Below are 14886 nucleotides of genomic sequence, written 5' to 3'. Positions count from 1 at the left end.
ACGACATCATCCAGCCGTCGAAAAGCCCATGGGCATCCCCTGTTGTCCTGGTGAAGAAAAAGGACGGAACCCTACGTTTCTGCGTCGATTATCGTCGTCTGAACAAGATCACGAAGAAGGACGTATACCCCCTTCCACGGATAGACGACGCATTGGATCGGCTCTGCAACGCTAAGTACTTCTCCTCGATGGACCTCAAGTCTGGCTATTGGCAAATAGAAGTCGACGAAAGAGATCGCGAAAAGACCGCCTTCATCACCCCAGACGGCCTCTACGAGTTCAAGGTTATGCCATTTGGACTGTGCTCGGCGCCTGCAACGTTCCAGCGCGTGATGGACACGGTTTTAGCGGGATTGAAATGGCAGACCTGTCTCGTTTACTTGGATGACGTCGTTGTATTCGCCGGAAATTTCGACGATCACCTTAGGCGGCTTGCCACAGTACTAGAGGCCATCAAGTCATCAGGGCTCACTCTGAAGCCAGAAAAATGCCGCTTCGCTTACGACGAGCTTCTGTTCCTAGGCCACGTCATCAGTAAATCCGGAGTACGCCCCGACCCCCAGAAAACAGCTGCCATCGCAAAGTTCCCGCAGCCCACCGACAAGAAGGCAGTGCGTAGATTCCTTGGCATGTGTGCCTACTACAGGCGCTTTGTCAAGGACTTTTCACGCATCGCCGAGCCGTTGACACGTCTAACTAAATGTGATGTTGAGTTCAAGTGGGAAACGCCGCAGGCCGACGCATTTGAAGAACTCAAACGACGCATGCAGTCGCCGCCGGTACTTGCGCACTTCGACGAGTACGCCGATACAGAAATCCATACTGACGCCAGTAGCCTAGGCCTCGGTGCCGTTCTAGTCCAGAGGAGAAACGGAGTCGAACAGGTGATAGCTTACGCTAGCCGGTCGCTGTCAAAAGCGGAAGGCAACTATTCTACAACCGAAAAGGAATGCCTCGCCATCGTTTGGGCTACAGCTAAATTTCGCCCTTATCTTTATGGCAGGCCATTCAAAGTCGTCAGTGACCATCACGCGTTGTGTTGGCTAGCGAGTATAAAGGATCCTTCAGGACGACTGGCACGGTGGAGCCTCAGACTACAAGAATACGACATCACTGTAACCTACAAGTCAGGACGAAAACACTCCGATGCCGATTGCCTATCACGCGCCCCCATTGACCCGCCGCCGCAAGATGACGAAGATGACGCCTTCCTTGGCATGATAAGCGCGGAAGACTTCGCTGAACAGCAACGGGCAGACCCGGAGCTAAAAGGCCTGGTGGAATATTTGGAAGGGCACACCGACGTTGTCCCCAGGGCATTTAGGCGCGGATTATCTTCCTTCACGCTTCAAAACAATCTCCTCGTGAAGAAGAACTTTTCACCAGTCCGCGCCAACTACCTTCTTGTTGTCCCGTCAGGACTTCGTCCAGAAGTATTGCACGCCCTACATGACGATCCGACCGCTGGACACCTCGGTTTTTCCCGGACACTATCGAGGATACAAGAAAAGTATTATTGGCCGCGCCTGACCGCCGACGTCGCCCGTTATGTCAGAACATGCCGAGACTGTCAGCGACGCAAGACACCGCCGACAAGGCCAGCCGGATTACTACAGCCAATCGAGCCTCCTTGCCGACCATTCCAGCAGATCGGGATGGACTTGCTGGGACCCTTTCCGACGTCAACAACCGGAAATAAGTGGATCGTCGTGGCGACAGACTACCTCACCCGCTTCGCTGAAACTAAAGCACTGCCGAAAGGTAGCGCAGCCGAAGTGGCGAAATTCTTTGTCGAAAACATCCTGCTTCGACATGGCGCCCCAGAAGTCCTCATCACCGACAGAGGAACGGCCTTTACAGCGGAGCTCACCCAAGCCATTCTGAAATACAGTCAGACAAGGCACAGGAGAACCACGGCCTACCACCCGCAGACGAATGGTCTTACGGAGCGGCTGAATAAGACCCTCGCCGACATGCTAGCGATGTACGTCGACGTCGAACACAAGACCTGGGATGCCGTCCTGCCGTACGTAACATTCGCTTACAACACGGCGGTGCAAGAAACAACACAGATCACGCCGTTTAAGCTGGTTTACGGCAGGAACCCGACGACGACGCTTGACGCCATGCTGCCGCACGTAACTGACGAAGAGAATGTTGACGTCGCTAGCTATCTCCAGCGCGCCGAAGAAGCCCGACAGCTCGCCCGCCTGCGAATCAAGAGCCAGCAGAGGACCGCCAGCCGACACTACAACCTCCGACGACGCTTCGTCGAGTACCAGCCTGGCGACCGTGTTTGGGTCTGGACCCCGATACGCCGACGAGGACTTAGTGAGAAACTACTCCGACGCTATTTCGGACCCTACAAGGTCATCCGACGTATTGGCGCTCTGGACTATGAGGTCGCGCCAGACGGCATTTCGCATTCACAGCGGCGCCGCGCACGATCTGAAGTGGTCCACGTGGTGCGCCTTAAACCCTTTTACGGACGCTGACGAACTTCGTTATTTTTTTCTTTTCTTTGCTACGAGTGCTTTTGTTTATTAACTTCGTTTGTTTGCAGCATCGGGTCGATGCTTTTTAAGAGGGGGGTATTGACACGTGTGCTTATCTTTATCGGCCGACCACGTTTCGCCGCTTAACAACTGTAATCGCACAGCGAGGGACACGCCTGCATGTATCCGACGTTTCTGGAAAGTTATCGATGCTTCTACCCGGCTGTCTGTTGTCGCCTACCTTGTGTTATCTGATTTCATCGCGTGACTCGAATGTTGTAGAACTTTGTGGAAGGCATGCGGGTCCCAATGATTAGTCTGGAACATTCGACGACTGCTGTATAAAAGCCGACGCGCTTGACCCGCTGATCAGATTTTCGACGATCGCCGAGCGTGTTCGCCGCTATCGTTGCGCTATAAGTGTAGCCTGTTTTGTGGGCACAGGTTCGCCCAATAAAAGTTAGTTTTCTTGTTCACAGTATTGCTACTGTGTTCTTTCTTCAACGTCACCACCACGTGACAATATTGTTTTCAAAACAACTTGATCAAGCTCAACATCAATAGAGACAGATTAAAAAGAAATCTTTTCTGTAGTTAACTCGCGGCACAGTAACTGAATTTAATGTCCCTGGTCATTGCTTATTTACTAGTTTTCAGCACAGCTTGCTAAGAAAAGACACCATGATATACACCATATTTTTGCCTTGTATAAACCGCCACCACATATAACCTGCATCCCCAATTAGAACAGACAAAAAAGAAAACTAAAAATGTGCACATATAACCCACGGAAATAAGTGCATATCTTTGCAAACACAGTCTCCATTCGTGGGTGCGTGACTCGCCCATGTCGTATATTCGGCCAGTGGCAGTGCGCCGCTGCCTCTTCAGCTATGCTGATAAAGCTGGATTCACATGACAGACGTGATCACAGACGAATCAGTCTTCTGACAGGTGACGTGAATTGGATCACTTTATAGCTAGCATTCACACAACAGAGGAGGACAGCATGGACAGAGCAGTCCTCACATGGGCGATGGCGACGAAGTAAGCGCAATCGACCCTAAAATTCTAACAATGATTTGGCTCTCCACCGTACCGCAAGCACTTCGCGCGTTTGTCACACATGACGATGTGATATGCAATCCGCAAGCTCAAATCATAATCAACGTGCAGGGGTGGGGAGAGGATGGGGTTCTCTAGGAGATAGCAAAATTTTGAATTGCAGAGAATCTTGCCTTGAGGTGTGGCTTTACGATAGCGTGGGTCTCGCTGCTGTAAAGCCACACCTCAAGGCAAAATTCGCATACAGCCCGTACCACAAGTTTACTGCTAAATTTGTAACATTTTGGGTACAGGTTATACATGCAAAAACATGGTACTATCCTATGGCTCATGGCTTTGCCAACTCATATTTAGGACGCCAACTTATTGCACGCGCTCCATTACTTGGGCTTATTTCATGGCATCAGTTTTCACTCCGGCAATGAACAAAACAGATACTTACGGGCCAGGCTTTTGCCCAGTTCACCCAGGTAAGGGCTGAGCTCCAGAGTGACTCCCTGCAAGACGTGCGCCACACCTGTGTCGCACAGATGGGAGAGACCAGGGCACCGACCAAACCTTATTAGCTCCTGTCAACAGCACTCTGGTGGTAGCGGGCATTCACACAAAAAGCAAAAAAGGTTGTAGTATTGTTCAGCAGACTGGCAAAGGCACTAGAGTTTGCGACTGCCAGTCAGCATGTAGGAGCTGTGAACATTTACCTACGACAGATAAATCCCGCCACAGTATCAGTCAAAAGGAACTTGGGCCATGAGAATGAATGAAATGCCCAGGCAAATGAAGATTAGCTGGAGCAAACATGGCATACATTCTTAAGTCAAGGAAAGTGTATAAGCAGTGCATGCAGTTAAACTTGAATGCCATTGCCATTTCATGACGACGAGCAATGCAGACTGTGCAGTAATCACACACAAAAGCCTCTGCGGCCTTGGCCATCACCAAATTTTGAAGGTGCCCTGAACAACTTTTTACCGAAGTTGAGAAATGCATCTGAAGTTAAAATAGGCTATTTCAGAAATAATATGCCACAAAAAGAACTTCAATGTATCCCGCCTAAGCAGAGTTATCAGCAATCAAACATGCTGGCTGTGGTGCTTCCGCTCCTTCTTCAATTACTTGCACTGCAAAGGCCACAACAAAGCGGGGCATGCCCACAATGCTCTGCCTACTGAACGTCACCGTGGTGCGCAGTTCAAATTTGATTTTGCACCTTCACGAAGGCACCACTCCTTTCAATTTTGGGACCTACGATGCACCAAACATGGTTGTCCCCAGCGAGCCACAGTGTGCTCAGCCAGCAGACTCGTTGCAACACCCTGTGGTGGCCTAAGCTATGTAGCAGACCGCAGTCACATGTGACTGTAGTGCGTAAAGCACCGCATTCGCTTTGTGCACAACAGTGCTAGAGTGTGCGTTCGCACTCATATGCTCCTGTCTGGCTGTCCTACGTGGTGCGGACCGGCATTGTCCTGCACCAGCTAGATCGACTGATAGTAGGCACGTCCTACTTACGCATTCTGAAGCACTATCAATAGCTCATTATGAAGCAAAGTCATTATGAAACAAGGTTTCACTGTTTTACAAAATAAAGTGTCCAGAAAAGAGTAAGGTGCAGGCTTCTGTTGAAAAGAGAAAAAGAGCGTTTGCGACAAAGGTGAGGTGACTGTGTTCCACTTGCGACATCCACACGCCACGCCCGACTGCAAAATTTGGCTGAGATGTTCACAGCTGCTTATGCTATCTGCAGACTTTTTTTTTTCACCAAGCCCAAGAAGTGGTCCAGGACCCCTTTAAGCAAAAACAGTTAAACGTCAGCTTAATGAACTTCAATATAATGAAATTCTCTATATAACAAAGTATAACTGTATATCTTGTCCATAGAACACCATGTATTCTGAACCTCAATATAACGAAGTGTGTTTACATATAATTTCAATATAATTAAGCTTCACTGCCACCATGAAGGAACACCAAAGCAATAAAAGGACTTGGCCGTGAACGCAGATGGAATTAGGAATTGCATGTGGCTGCTTGCAAACACACCTTTCAAGTCGTGCGGCATGCAACAGAGAACAACCGCAAAAGCAGAGAAGCAAGACCCTTTTGTAATCATGTTCTGCATATAAATGCAACAAGATACTATCATGCCCCGCATGCCGTATGCTGTGGATGCAAAGATGAGCCAAGAGGGTCGGTAGCTTGATGCACGTTGTCTACCCGCGCGAGCAAGCGCAGGTGGCGGGGGGAAGCTCGAAGGAAACTTCAAGTGAGTTGTTGGAAGAGTTTTATATTAAAAAGAAAGGGTCTGACTGTGTCAGCGATACATCTATCGTAATATATTCCGCAGAAATGTGCTTTATCCAAAGTATGTTATCATGACCATGTTGTTCTGTCACATTTTGGCTCCTTGTGCATGAGCGGAAGTTGTCTTTTCTTCTATACGTTTTTTCAGGCTGTCATTAAACAGTTGGTAGTTCAGCGCTTCACTGTCTTCCTTTCTTCTGTCCCTTTTCAAGAAATGTATTTTGCGTCACAAAGTATACCTAGGAAATCTAAGCAGCAACTTGCCCAAGAAGAAGTCCTTTTGGCACAATTTTGATGATGATGCTATATTGGAAGTGCATTATCTCTGCTTCTACTTGTGCTACCACTGCAGTTTCTTTTCTTTTCCAAAGAGGCAAAGCTGTGTAGAGTGCAAATTTACAAAATAACATTGTTACATTTATTAGGAAAGCTTTTTTCAATGTTTCTGTTTTAGAAGTTATATGGCTTTCTCTCACTGAAGTTTGCAATGTTCTCATTTGATATAAAATTGGGTTAGAACACCATACTTGCTACTTTGCGTTCTTTGTTAGTTCCACATCATTTTCATATGTCCATTTTTATTATGCCATATATAGTTTGGTAAATAGCTCACTTTCAAGAAAATTATGCAATAAATCTGAATTTCTTCAATTTATGGAAATTTATTTATTCTGCAAGAAAACTGGATGTATATTTAAATCTAGCACATCGAAGTACATAAACTCGGCAAGTTTCATTAAAATCGATCAATAACTCCTTTTTTTTAATGTTTCAAGCGCAGCATCCCCCCTTAGCTTTAATGGCTTGAATTAAAGAAATTAGCGATTTAACAAAGTTTTTCACTTGAGATACTTTGTTATATGGAGGCTTGACTGTATGCAGCGAAGGGAAGGAGAAGCGGCTGCTCGCTGTATGCTTAGCGCTGTCAGCACTAAAGTGCCGGCATGCTCAGGATGGGCGCACTCACTCTCCATGATGATCTCGGGATTGCGCAGCATTGCCTTCTGCAGGGCGGGCACCAACTGCTCCTTGAAGTCCTCGTGAGTGGCATGCCTCAAAAGGCAGCGCGAATGCTCCTGCAGGAATAGCAGTCGATCAGATGTCGCCTTTTCCGAGTTGAGATTTATTCTCCCATCACAACATCCAATATCCACAATGTTTCTGTGAGGTGCTTATTAAAAACTACAGAATTCCTTGCACAAACTTGAGTGGCATCTTATTGAAGATATGCAGGAATGTGTCCATTACGTGGACCTCCTCGAAGCAACCGTCGCATACCGAGCTATACAGTATCGTATTTACTCATGTAACAAACACACTCGCGTAAATGAATGCACCCCCGGTTTAGTCACGAAAAATCTGCATTTTTTTCCTCACGTAATGAATGCACCCCCAAATTTTCTACTGTGCAGTCCGACTATCGAACGGCCATGCTGTAGTTTTTCGGAGACTACAATATTTGACTTTTGCACATGTGTTTAAAGCATCATTATCATTGTCGTCATCAGCAGCAGCAGCAGCAGTAGCCTATTTTATGTGCACTGCAGGATGAAGGCCTCTCCCCGCGATCTCCAATTACCCCTGTCCTGCACCAGCCGATTCTAACTAGCACCCGCAAATTTCCTAATTTCGCGCCATCTAGTCTTCTGTCGTTCTCTACTGTGCTTCCCTTCTTTTGGTACCCATTTTGTCACCCTAATGGTCCAATAGTTATCTACTCTACGTATTACACGACCTGCCCAGCGCCATTTTTTTCTCTTCATGTCAATTAGAATGTCGTCTACACCCGTTTGCTCTGATCCAAACTGCTCTCTTTCTGTCTCTTAAAGTAATGCCTAGCATTCTTCGTTCTGTCGCTCTTTGCGCAGTCCTTAACTTGCTCTCAAGCTTCGTCAGACTCCAAGTCTCTGCCCCATATGTCACCACCGGTAAAATGCACTGATTGTACAGCTTCCTTTTCAATGGTAACGGTATGCTTCCAGTCAGGAGCTCAAGATGTCTGCCGTATGCGATCCGACCCATTTTTATTCTTCTAAGAATTTTTGCCCGGTTATTCATCACACTTAATGCTTAACGCATTGTTTCTGCCAGTGCCGACGCAAAGGTGACTCAGATTCAAGAGAGAAAAAAATGCGACTGGCTCTGTGCAACATACGCAGTTTACATACTTTACGCTGACCTAATAGAAGAGCGCACGTGCGGGATGCGTGGCCATGCGCAGTGCAGGGGAGAGTCTAAGTGAAGAAGAATCGGCCGGCACATCATTAGCATAGTGGTCATGGTCAGGCGTGGTGTCGAATTCGTGCATCTGTGGCTTGCTTTTCTGGCTGCTTTGGGTTTTAATGTGTGTGATGGGTTAAGCCAAGTTATACGCCTGCTGCGGGACATAGAGTTTATCTGCTCACAAAACGGAAACGCTGATCAGACACTGATAAACTCTGACATGCCGATGAGCAGGACGGTCGTGGAAAGAGACGCATACAGCGTGCTCGTCAAAACAGGTACACACTTCAATGTGATGCTTGCGATAAGGGCAGATGGCCGGAAGCACCTGTGAGGACGAGCTGGGGCGCGATCGGAGCACGCATTCAGTTTCACCGCGCACAATTGGCCTATGCCGCGGCGACTTCACACGGCTGATTGGTTCTTCATTCTATGGTGGAACCACGATGTGGATGAAATGGCCAGTGAACTGAGCGGCAGGTCTGGTGGTTTCAATGTGGAGTGAAGTTATGGTTTGCAAATGGTATACATGTATTTTTACTGCAAAGATAAGTTATCTTATGCATGTTCCAAATCACTATCATCTTACTTTTCAATTTTTACTGCTTCGAAAATGTCTCCATGAAATGTGCCCCACATAATGAACGCACCCCCCAACTTTGCTTTGATATAGAGTAAAACTTCGTTGAACTGTACCCACTTCAACAGCAGTTTCGTTTTAAAAGTAGTAAAGTCAAATCCCTGACTCAGCGGCTATTGAATACAATGTGTTTTGTATCCGCATAAACTGTACCAGCTTATTGTGTACGTATCGGTTAACACACAGTGTTCCCACTTTTCGTCGTGCAAACACTGCAGTGCGTCGTCTCCATCGGGCAGCCCGGCAGAACAGCAAGCCTCAGAGATCAGCACAACGGCCTCCAAGCGCCCTGTGCATTTACGCTTAAAGCCACATCAACATCAACATCATTTCGGTGCCCTGCCAGAGAGCGTTGTGGTGTCGTGCAAGCGAGAACTCGCGTCATGCCGAAACTCGAATAAAAAAAGACGCCGGGTGCTCACCATAGAAGAAAAATTAGACATTGTTTGTTTGTGCTATCGAACGTGACACGAATGAGTCGGCGCAGGCACGCGACATGTGTCTACTGCTGACTACGGTGTGTGGCATTTGGAATGTGAAGTTGCTCGGCAGTGCTGCTGCCATCGCGAAGAGCTGTCAGCTACGAGGTTGGACTTTTCGCCATCGTTGCCTCTGTTGTTGCCGAAGTGTCGCCTGGCGACAGTGATAAGGACGACATGGAAAGTGATAGCACGGGCGTTTTAGGCCCGACAGTGGCAGAAGCTGCGCATTACGTCAGCCTGATGGATGCAATCGTCGCGACGAAAACAGCACCCAGCAATGAAAAGGTGCCCCGCGACCTCTGCAACGCTACCGCGCCTGTGCACGGAGAATACAGTCGCCGACTGATTTTCCGGACTCCAAAAATTCGGACATGCTCGATTATTTGGTCTGCTTCGCGGCACCGCCATTCTCCCCAAAGACCATAATGTATAACAACTGCCGAAAGTTCAGGCACCTTGCAACCTCTCGTCTGATTTTTCGGACACTCCTTGAGCCAACTCGATGGAGAGCACCATGCACCGACTCTGACTGGTGAGTGGTTCGACTTGCTGAACGCTATTTTTGTTTTGAACAGACCCTCCTTGCTGCCCCACGAAGAGGCGCTACTGCAAATCCCCGCTCATCATCATCGTTTCTGCCTGGTTCAATAAAGTGGCTCTACAGCAGTTCCGGTTTCAGCTTAGTATGCCATGTCAAGACAATCCAGCAGCTGATTTGTTTCTTCGCGCACGACGCTGTAAGTAGGCCACGGTTTTCGTTTGTGCGACTGGTGTCGGCATGGTGGTGTTTGCTTTGTGTGCTGTGTCGAGGTTCCGGTTATCTAACGCGGCACACGGAAACATCGTGTCAAGTGTGTAATGGCGCGGACAGTGCCCGCGCAGACTGCGCTGGGGAATGCCAATAAATGGGTGCCAGAAGGCCTAAGGTTTGTCGCCTTCCGATGTGCTCCCTACTGACGCAGAAAATGTTCAGCCGAGACCTGCGCAGTGGTTGCATTGCGATTCCGGACACCGTCTCATTCGACAGTTTCACAGGTGCTGACACTGCTGTACTGACATGCGTAGAACTCGACGACGGCGAGATCATTCGTCAGGGTTCTACTGCACCGCCGCACGATGACTCCGCGTCGGAAGATGACGCACCATGTGCTACGCTGTCGTCGCATGCGGAGCGTGTACAAGCAGTGACTGTGCTTTCAGCCACCTATAGTGACCGTATGACCCTCTCTGAGATTCAGGCTTATCTGATTGCACGTAAACGGAACAGCGTGCAACGGAGCATTCATGATTTCTTCAAGCTTACTGCGGAGCCCGAATAAGTGCGTGGAAATAAAGGATTTCATTTTCTTTTTCTTAATCTGCTTTTTCGGATACCTGTTTATTCGGACATTTCCCCAGTCCCCGTGAGGTCCGAATAAACGGTCGACGACTGTATGCAACTACAACGAGGAATCTGCCATGCAAATGTTTGCCGAGAAGAGGGGGCTGGCTGAAAAGCTGGCTCACAGCTTCAGCTCACAGCTTCAGCAAGTTTGAGGCCGCTGTCGTTGCTGCTAGGCCGCCGCGGCATAAAATGAAAATAACACATTTGTCATGCGAAGTAAATAAATGTTTTTTCCCTTTTCATTGCACTCTCTCAGAGTTCTGTTTTTGACAGGTATGTGGGCGATCTCATGCTATTTCAGTTAAGCAGTACTATTATTTAGTACATACTTTTTCCGAGCTCCGACCAACTACGGTTTAACGAGGTTTCACTGTATTGTGAAAAAAGTGCGTTCATTATGCAGGTATATACGGCAGTTCTAATGCAACATTCTTTTGATGCACCAACAAAACTAACAGTGCCCACCTTTGAGTAACAAAAAGGGTTGCAATGGGGGCAAACACAGCAAAGCATAGAACAGAATTAGTCAAAGTGATGACATTAAAGAAAATCTGTGGGCCTGCCACAGGCACTCTTGATGCAATATGTAATTGGGAGATCCGATGAAGAAGCTTTTGTCCTCAGCAGGCTAACAATGACAATGCCAGACTTACGAGAACCTGAGTTGGCGCTGCCGTCTTGCTCGTCAATACCACAGTCTTGAATACTTCCAGGAACTTCGCCTACAGAGGATAGCAAAACATAACAGAGCATTTTTTATTCAGCAAATTTCCCAAATTTCCCTAAGGTTTTTTTTTTTTTCCAGGCTACAAAGGAGAATGAACTTTCTACTTGCATGGTATCAACAAATCAAGAAACCTAACCGCACTATTCGCAGGTTGTCCACCACTCTACATTCGACCTCAACTCCAGAAACAAGGCGGCAGTGCAACACCTCAGCTGGTGCAGCTGCTGCATTTCAATAATACACCTTGGTGGCTTCCATGGCAAAATTTTACCACAAAGCTGTTAAGGGGAATTTCACAGCAACTTTCCTGCAGTGTGTCAGTATCAAATGTCAATTAAGAAGAAACAGAGTTCTAAAATTTTGCTTCTTCAATTTATATTATCGATAATTTTTAAATAAATGTTACCTTGCATATACCTGGCTAGAACAAACAACTTCTTTGCATGTTGTTTTATGGCGTAAGCTGTTATGGGCTCATTCCAAAAGTCGTTTCGGTTGGCGATGGTGTTTGCCACCGCCGGTATCCATTGCGGCTGTCGCCTAGCACGCGATGTCACAGGTGCGCCATGTAGCATCGATACATGCTCACTTTGCATGGAAGTTATATACAGTATAACCTCATTACAAGACACCTCGAAAGTGAACAAGATTTTGGTCTGTTGTAAAAGATGTAGTAAGAGTAATAATGTTACAACAGACTTATGTAAACACTAAATGGGTCTGTTGTAGCTACAGTGAATTACAAGTCAGAAACATAGTCAAAGAATGGATTTATTCCTAAGTCTCCTGAAAGAAGCTTGTCAGCTTTGACTGTTCTGCACGGTGAACAGCTATGGACATTATACGTGTCTCCATAATTACGATGCTGTTCACTTCATCTGTCACCATAGTATCTTGCTCAAAATAGTTGTTTAGGCCTTGGATGTATTCTAAGGCTTCAGTTATTTTCTCAGCTACAACCCCTCTGCTACCTTCCTCCTCTTTCTCTTCTACATCTTGATCTGCAGTAGGCACTCCGTGGACTCGAGCTACAATTTCTTCACCTGTCAAATGTTCTGTGTTTACCAGGTCATCATCCACAGTCACATACTCCGAGAATTCCTGGCTCTTGAAGGCCTCTTCAACAGCTGCACAGACAACTGGATCTGGTTGGTCTTCCAGTGGCAATATGGGGTCAAAGCAGTCGCTGTCACCGACTGAGAAACCAGCTTTCCTAAAGCAATTTTTTATGATAGTTGGCTGAATCTGCACCTACATAGAAGAAAGAACCTGCACTGCAAATCTCAGGTCAATTACAGAGTCTCGCTTTGCTTGCATGTCAGAAAGCAAACGCTCTGCAAGGCGTCTACGGTACCTGGACTTCACTGAGTGCACAACGCCCTGGTCGATAGGCTGCGCTTTTGACATTGCGCAGGATGGAAAATACGCCACCTTTGTAGCCTGAAGCTATTGAAGCTGCATGTGGCTGGAGCAATTGCTGAGGAAGAGCAGCACATTCCTCTTCTGCATTTTGCTGTCGAACTCCAGCAGCCACCTGTAGAAGATATCCTTCGTCATGGAGGTGCTTTTGTTGGAATCCTAGTCCACGGGAACTTGCACATTCCGCAGGCATAGTGGCCTTCATGACTTGCCTATAACCAGCAGCCTTGCTATTTCACTCCTGTCCATGTTGCAGCAGAAGAGAATGCTTAAGTGATCCTTCGACTTCTTGCCACCATGGCACACGTCTTCGGAAAAACAGAATGCCTTTCCTGGCCTCAACTTGTAGAAAATGCCACTTTCATCGGCAATGAAAATTTCACGCGGTGTGTAGCCTTCAAGGAGCACTGGGAGAACCTCGGCTTTCCAATCAGCCACAACAGTTTCGTCAACGCTGGCCGACTCATCAGAATGGCATTTGAAGGCAATTCCATGCCTTAATTTAATTTGGCTGAGCCAACCTCGTGAGGTTGAACCACTTGAACTCTTCTTGGTTGAGAACAAAGGCAAGTTGCTCCATATGTTTTGGTAGAAGAAGGCCGTTCCCAGGGATGTTTCGCGAACGGGCGTCATGAAGCCACGCCAGCAGGGCCTCCTCAACATCGGGGAATAAAGCCTTGTGGAGTCGAAACCTCTGGGGCTGCAAGTCGCCCGAGACTTTCTTTGCTAGAATTGCCTCCTTGGTGCTGATGATAGTGCTCACGGTTTGCTTCGATAAGCCGAAGGCCACAGCAACGTTCACCTGCTTTTTGCACTTCTCAATTTGCTCGATGATATCAAGCGTGTCTTCAGGGAAATCTGCTTGCACTTCGTCGCTTCTGGTGGTTTGCGATAAATAGCATTGGCTGATCCATTAGGCTCAATCACAACACTAACTTCACGACAGTATGTCCGCATGCACAGGCTGACAGGATAAACAAAGCACACGACAGACATTTTATTCCAAGAGGGGGCCCTACCTCTCGGAATCAGAAAGGTCAGAAGGGTCCGAATACCTTTTTCGAAATTCAAATCTCCCGCTACACAACTGGGAGAGTGGTGACATTACGTAAGCCATCACCACCCATTGCTGTCATCGGTGAGTAAAGTATAAACCCCATGCAAGCGATCTTGCACGCGACAGCGACAAGCGACGCAATGGAGATGGCTGTCGCGTTCGCTCGTCGCCTACAAGTTGCACCCCATGCGAGCGATGACTTCGAGCGACGTCTCCCCAGTGTTGCCGGTATGAGGGCAGCAATATAGGCGCCGAAACTAGCGTGACGCGTGCTTTATTAACTTAAGTTGATGTATTTTACTGTAAAAAGCAGCATAACTATTCCTGAAAGTCTTGCAGTAGGTTCTTATCCTTGCACGTATCAAAATTCAATCGTTTGCTCGTTCCGTGCGACAATCGGAAGTACTGGAGTTATGTACATCCAGTTCCGGCTTTGCGCTATTGGCTAGTCGCTCATAGCACTTCCGGGCGACGAGTGACGAATTCTAGATTTGCGAAACCGAGCGATCGCGCGACAAGACCGAGCGATCTGTTCAAGCAACGGCCCGATCCGTCACGCGAACCCGTCGCTCGTCGCTGTCGCACACAAAATCGCGCTAATGGGGTTTAGCCTTAAAACAGCATCCGACAGCCAGCCGTACTGAGCCAAGACAGCGCAGCAGATTCGCCGCTGCAGCTGCTTTTTGGTCAAGTGATATACACTGTTCGGGCATACTGCGACGTAACATGGAAGTTGAATTCTCTGCTACTTGGAGTTCATGCAAGTTTCACAAGCCAGCAATAACAGCGCGGCACTTCCTGACAACTACAGAAAGGCAAAAGTGTGGGCAGCGCGGAGTCGAGAGAAAACGAAAGCGTCCGACCGCACACATCGTTGTCAAGGGTAATTTCAATGAGTTCTTTTGTCTAAATATGAAATAGAACTGGACAAGTAGAATTTTATTTCATCTTATTTTATTAAAGTACCTCTTATTAAAGTATCATCTTATTTTATTTAAAGTAGCATTTTATTTCATCTTAGCTGTGCTACAAGCATCGGCGTATGAATAGGGTACACTTCTAACGTATCAGTGTAAACGTGGCTGCTATC

At 47.4% G+C, this 14886-nt stretch overlaps 1 protein-coding gene across 1 annotated transcript in view; it reads right to left on the bottom strand.

The window, feature by feature from the left end:
• The window catches only part of l(3)80Fj (lethal (3) 80Fj), a 378408-nt gene that overhangs the window by 298282 nt on the left and 65240 nt on the right, over positions 1-14886 (bottom strand). Inside the window, exons 7-9 of the mRNA XM_050172680.3 lie at positions 11247-11315; positions 6832-6940; positions 4003-4077 (exon numbers count right to left, since the gene is read on the bottom strand). Coding sequence (XP_050028637.2) covers positions 4003-4077; positions 6832-6940; positions 11247-11315 — 253 coding nt within the window. The remainder of the gene's footprint in view (positions 1-4002; positions 4078-6831; positions 6941-11246; positions 11316-14886) is intronic.

This window comes from Dermacentor andersoni, chromosome 3 (assembly GCF_023375885.2).
Source record: "Dermacentor andersoni chromosome 3, qqDerAnde1_hic_scaffold, whole genome shotgun sequence".
Taxonomy (NCBI): Eukaryota; Metazoa; Arthropoda; class Arachnida; order Ixodida; family Ixodidae; genus Dermacentor; species Dermacentor andersoni.
Note: the sequence above shows the minus strand (reverse complement) of the source record. Positions and strands in the feature narration are given on the sequence as shown.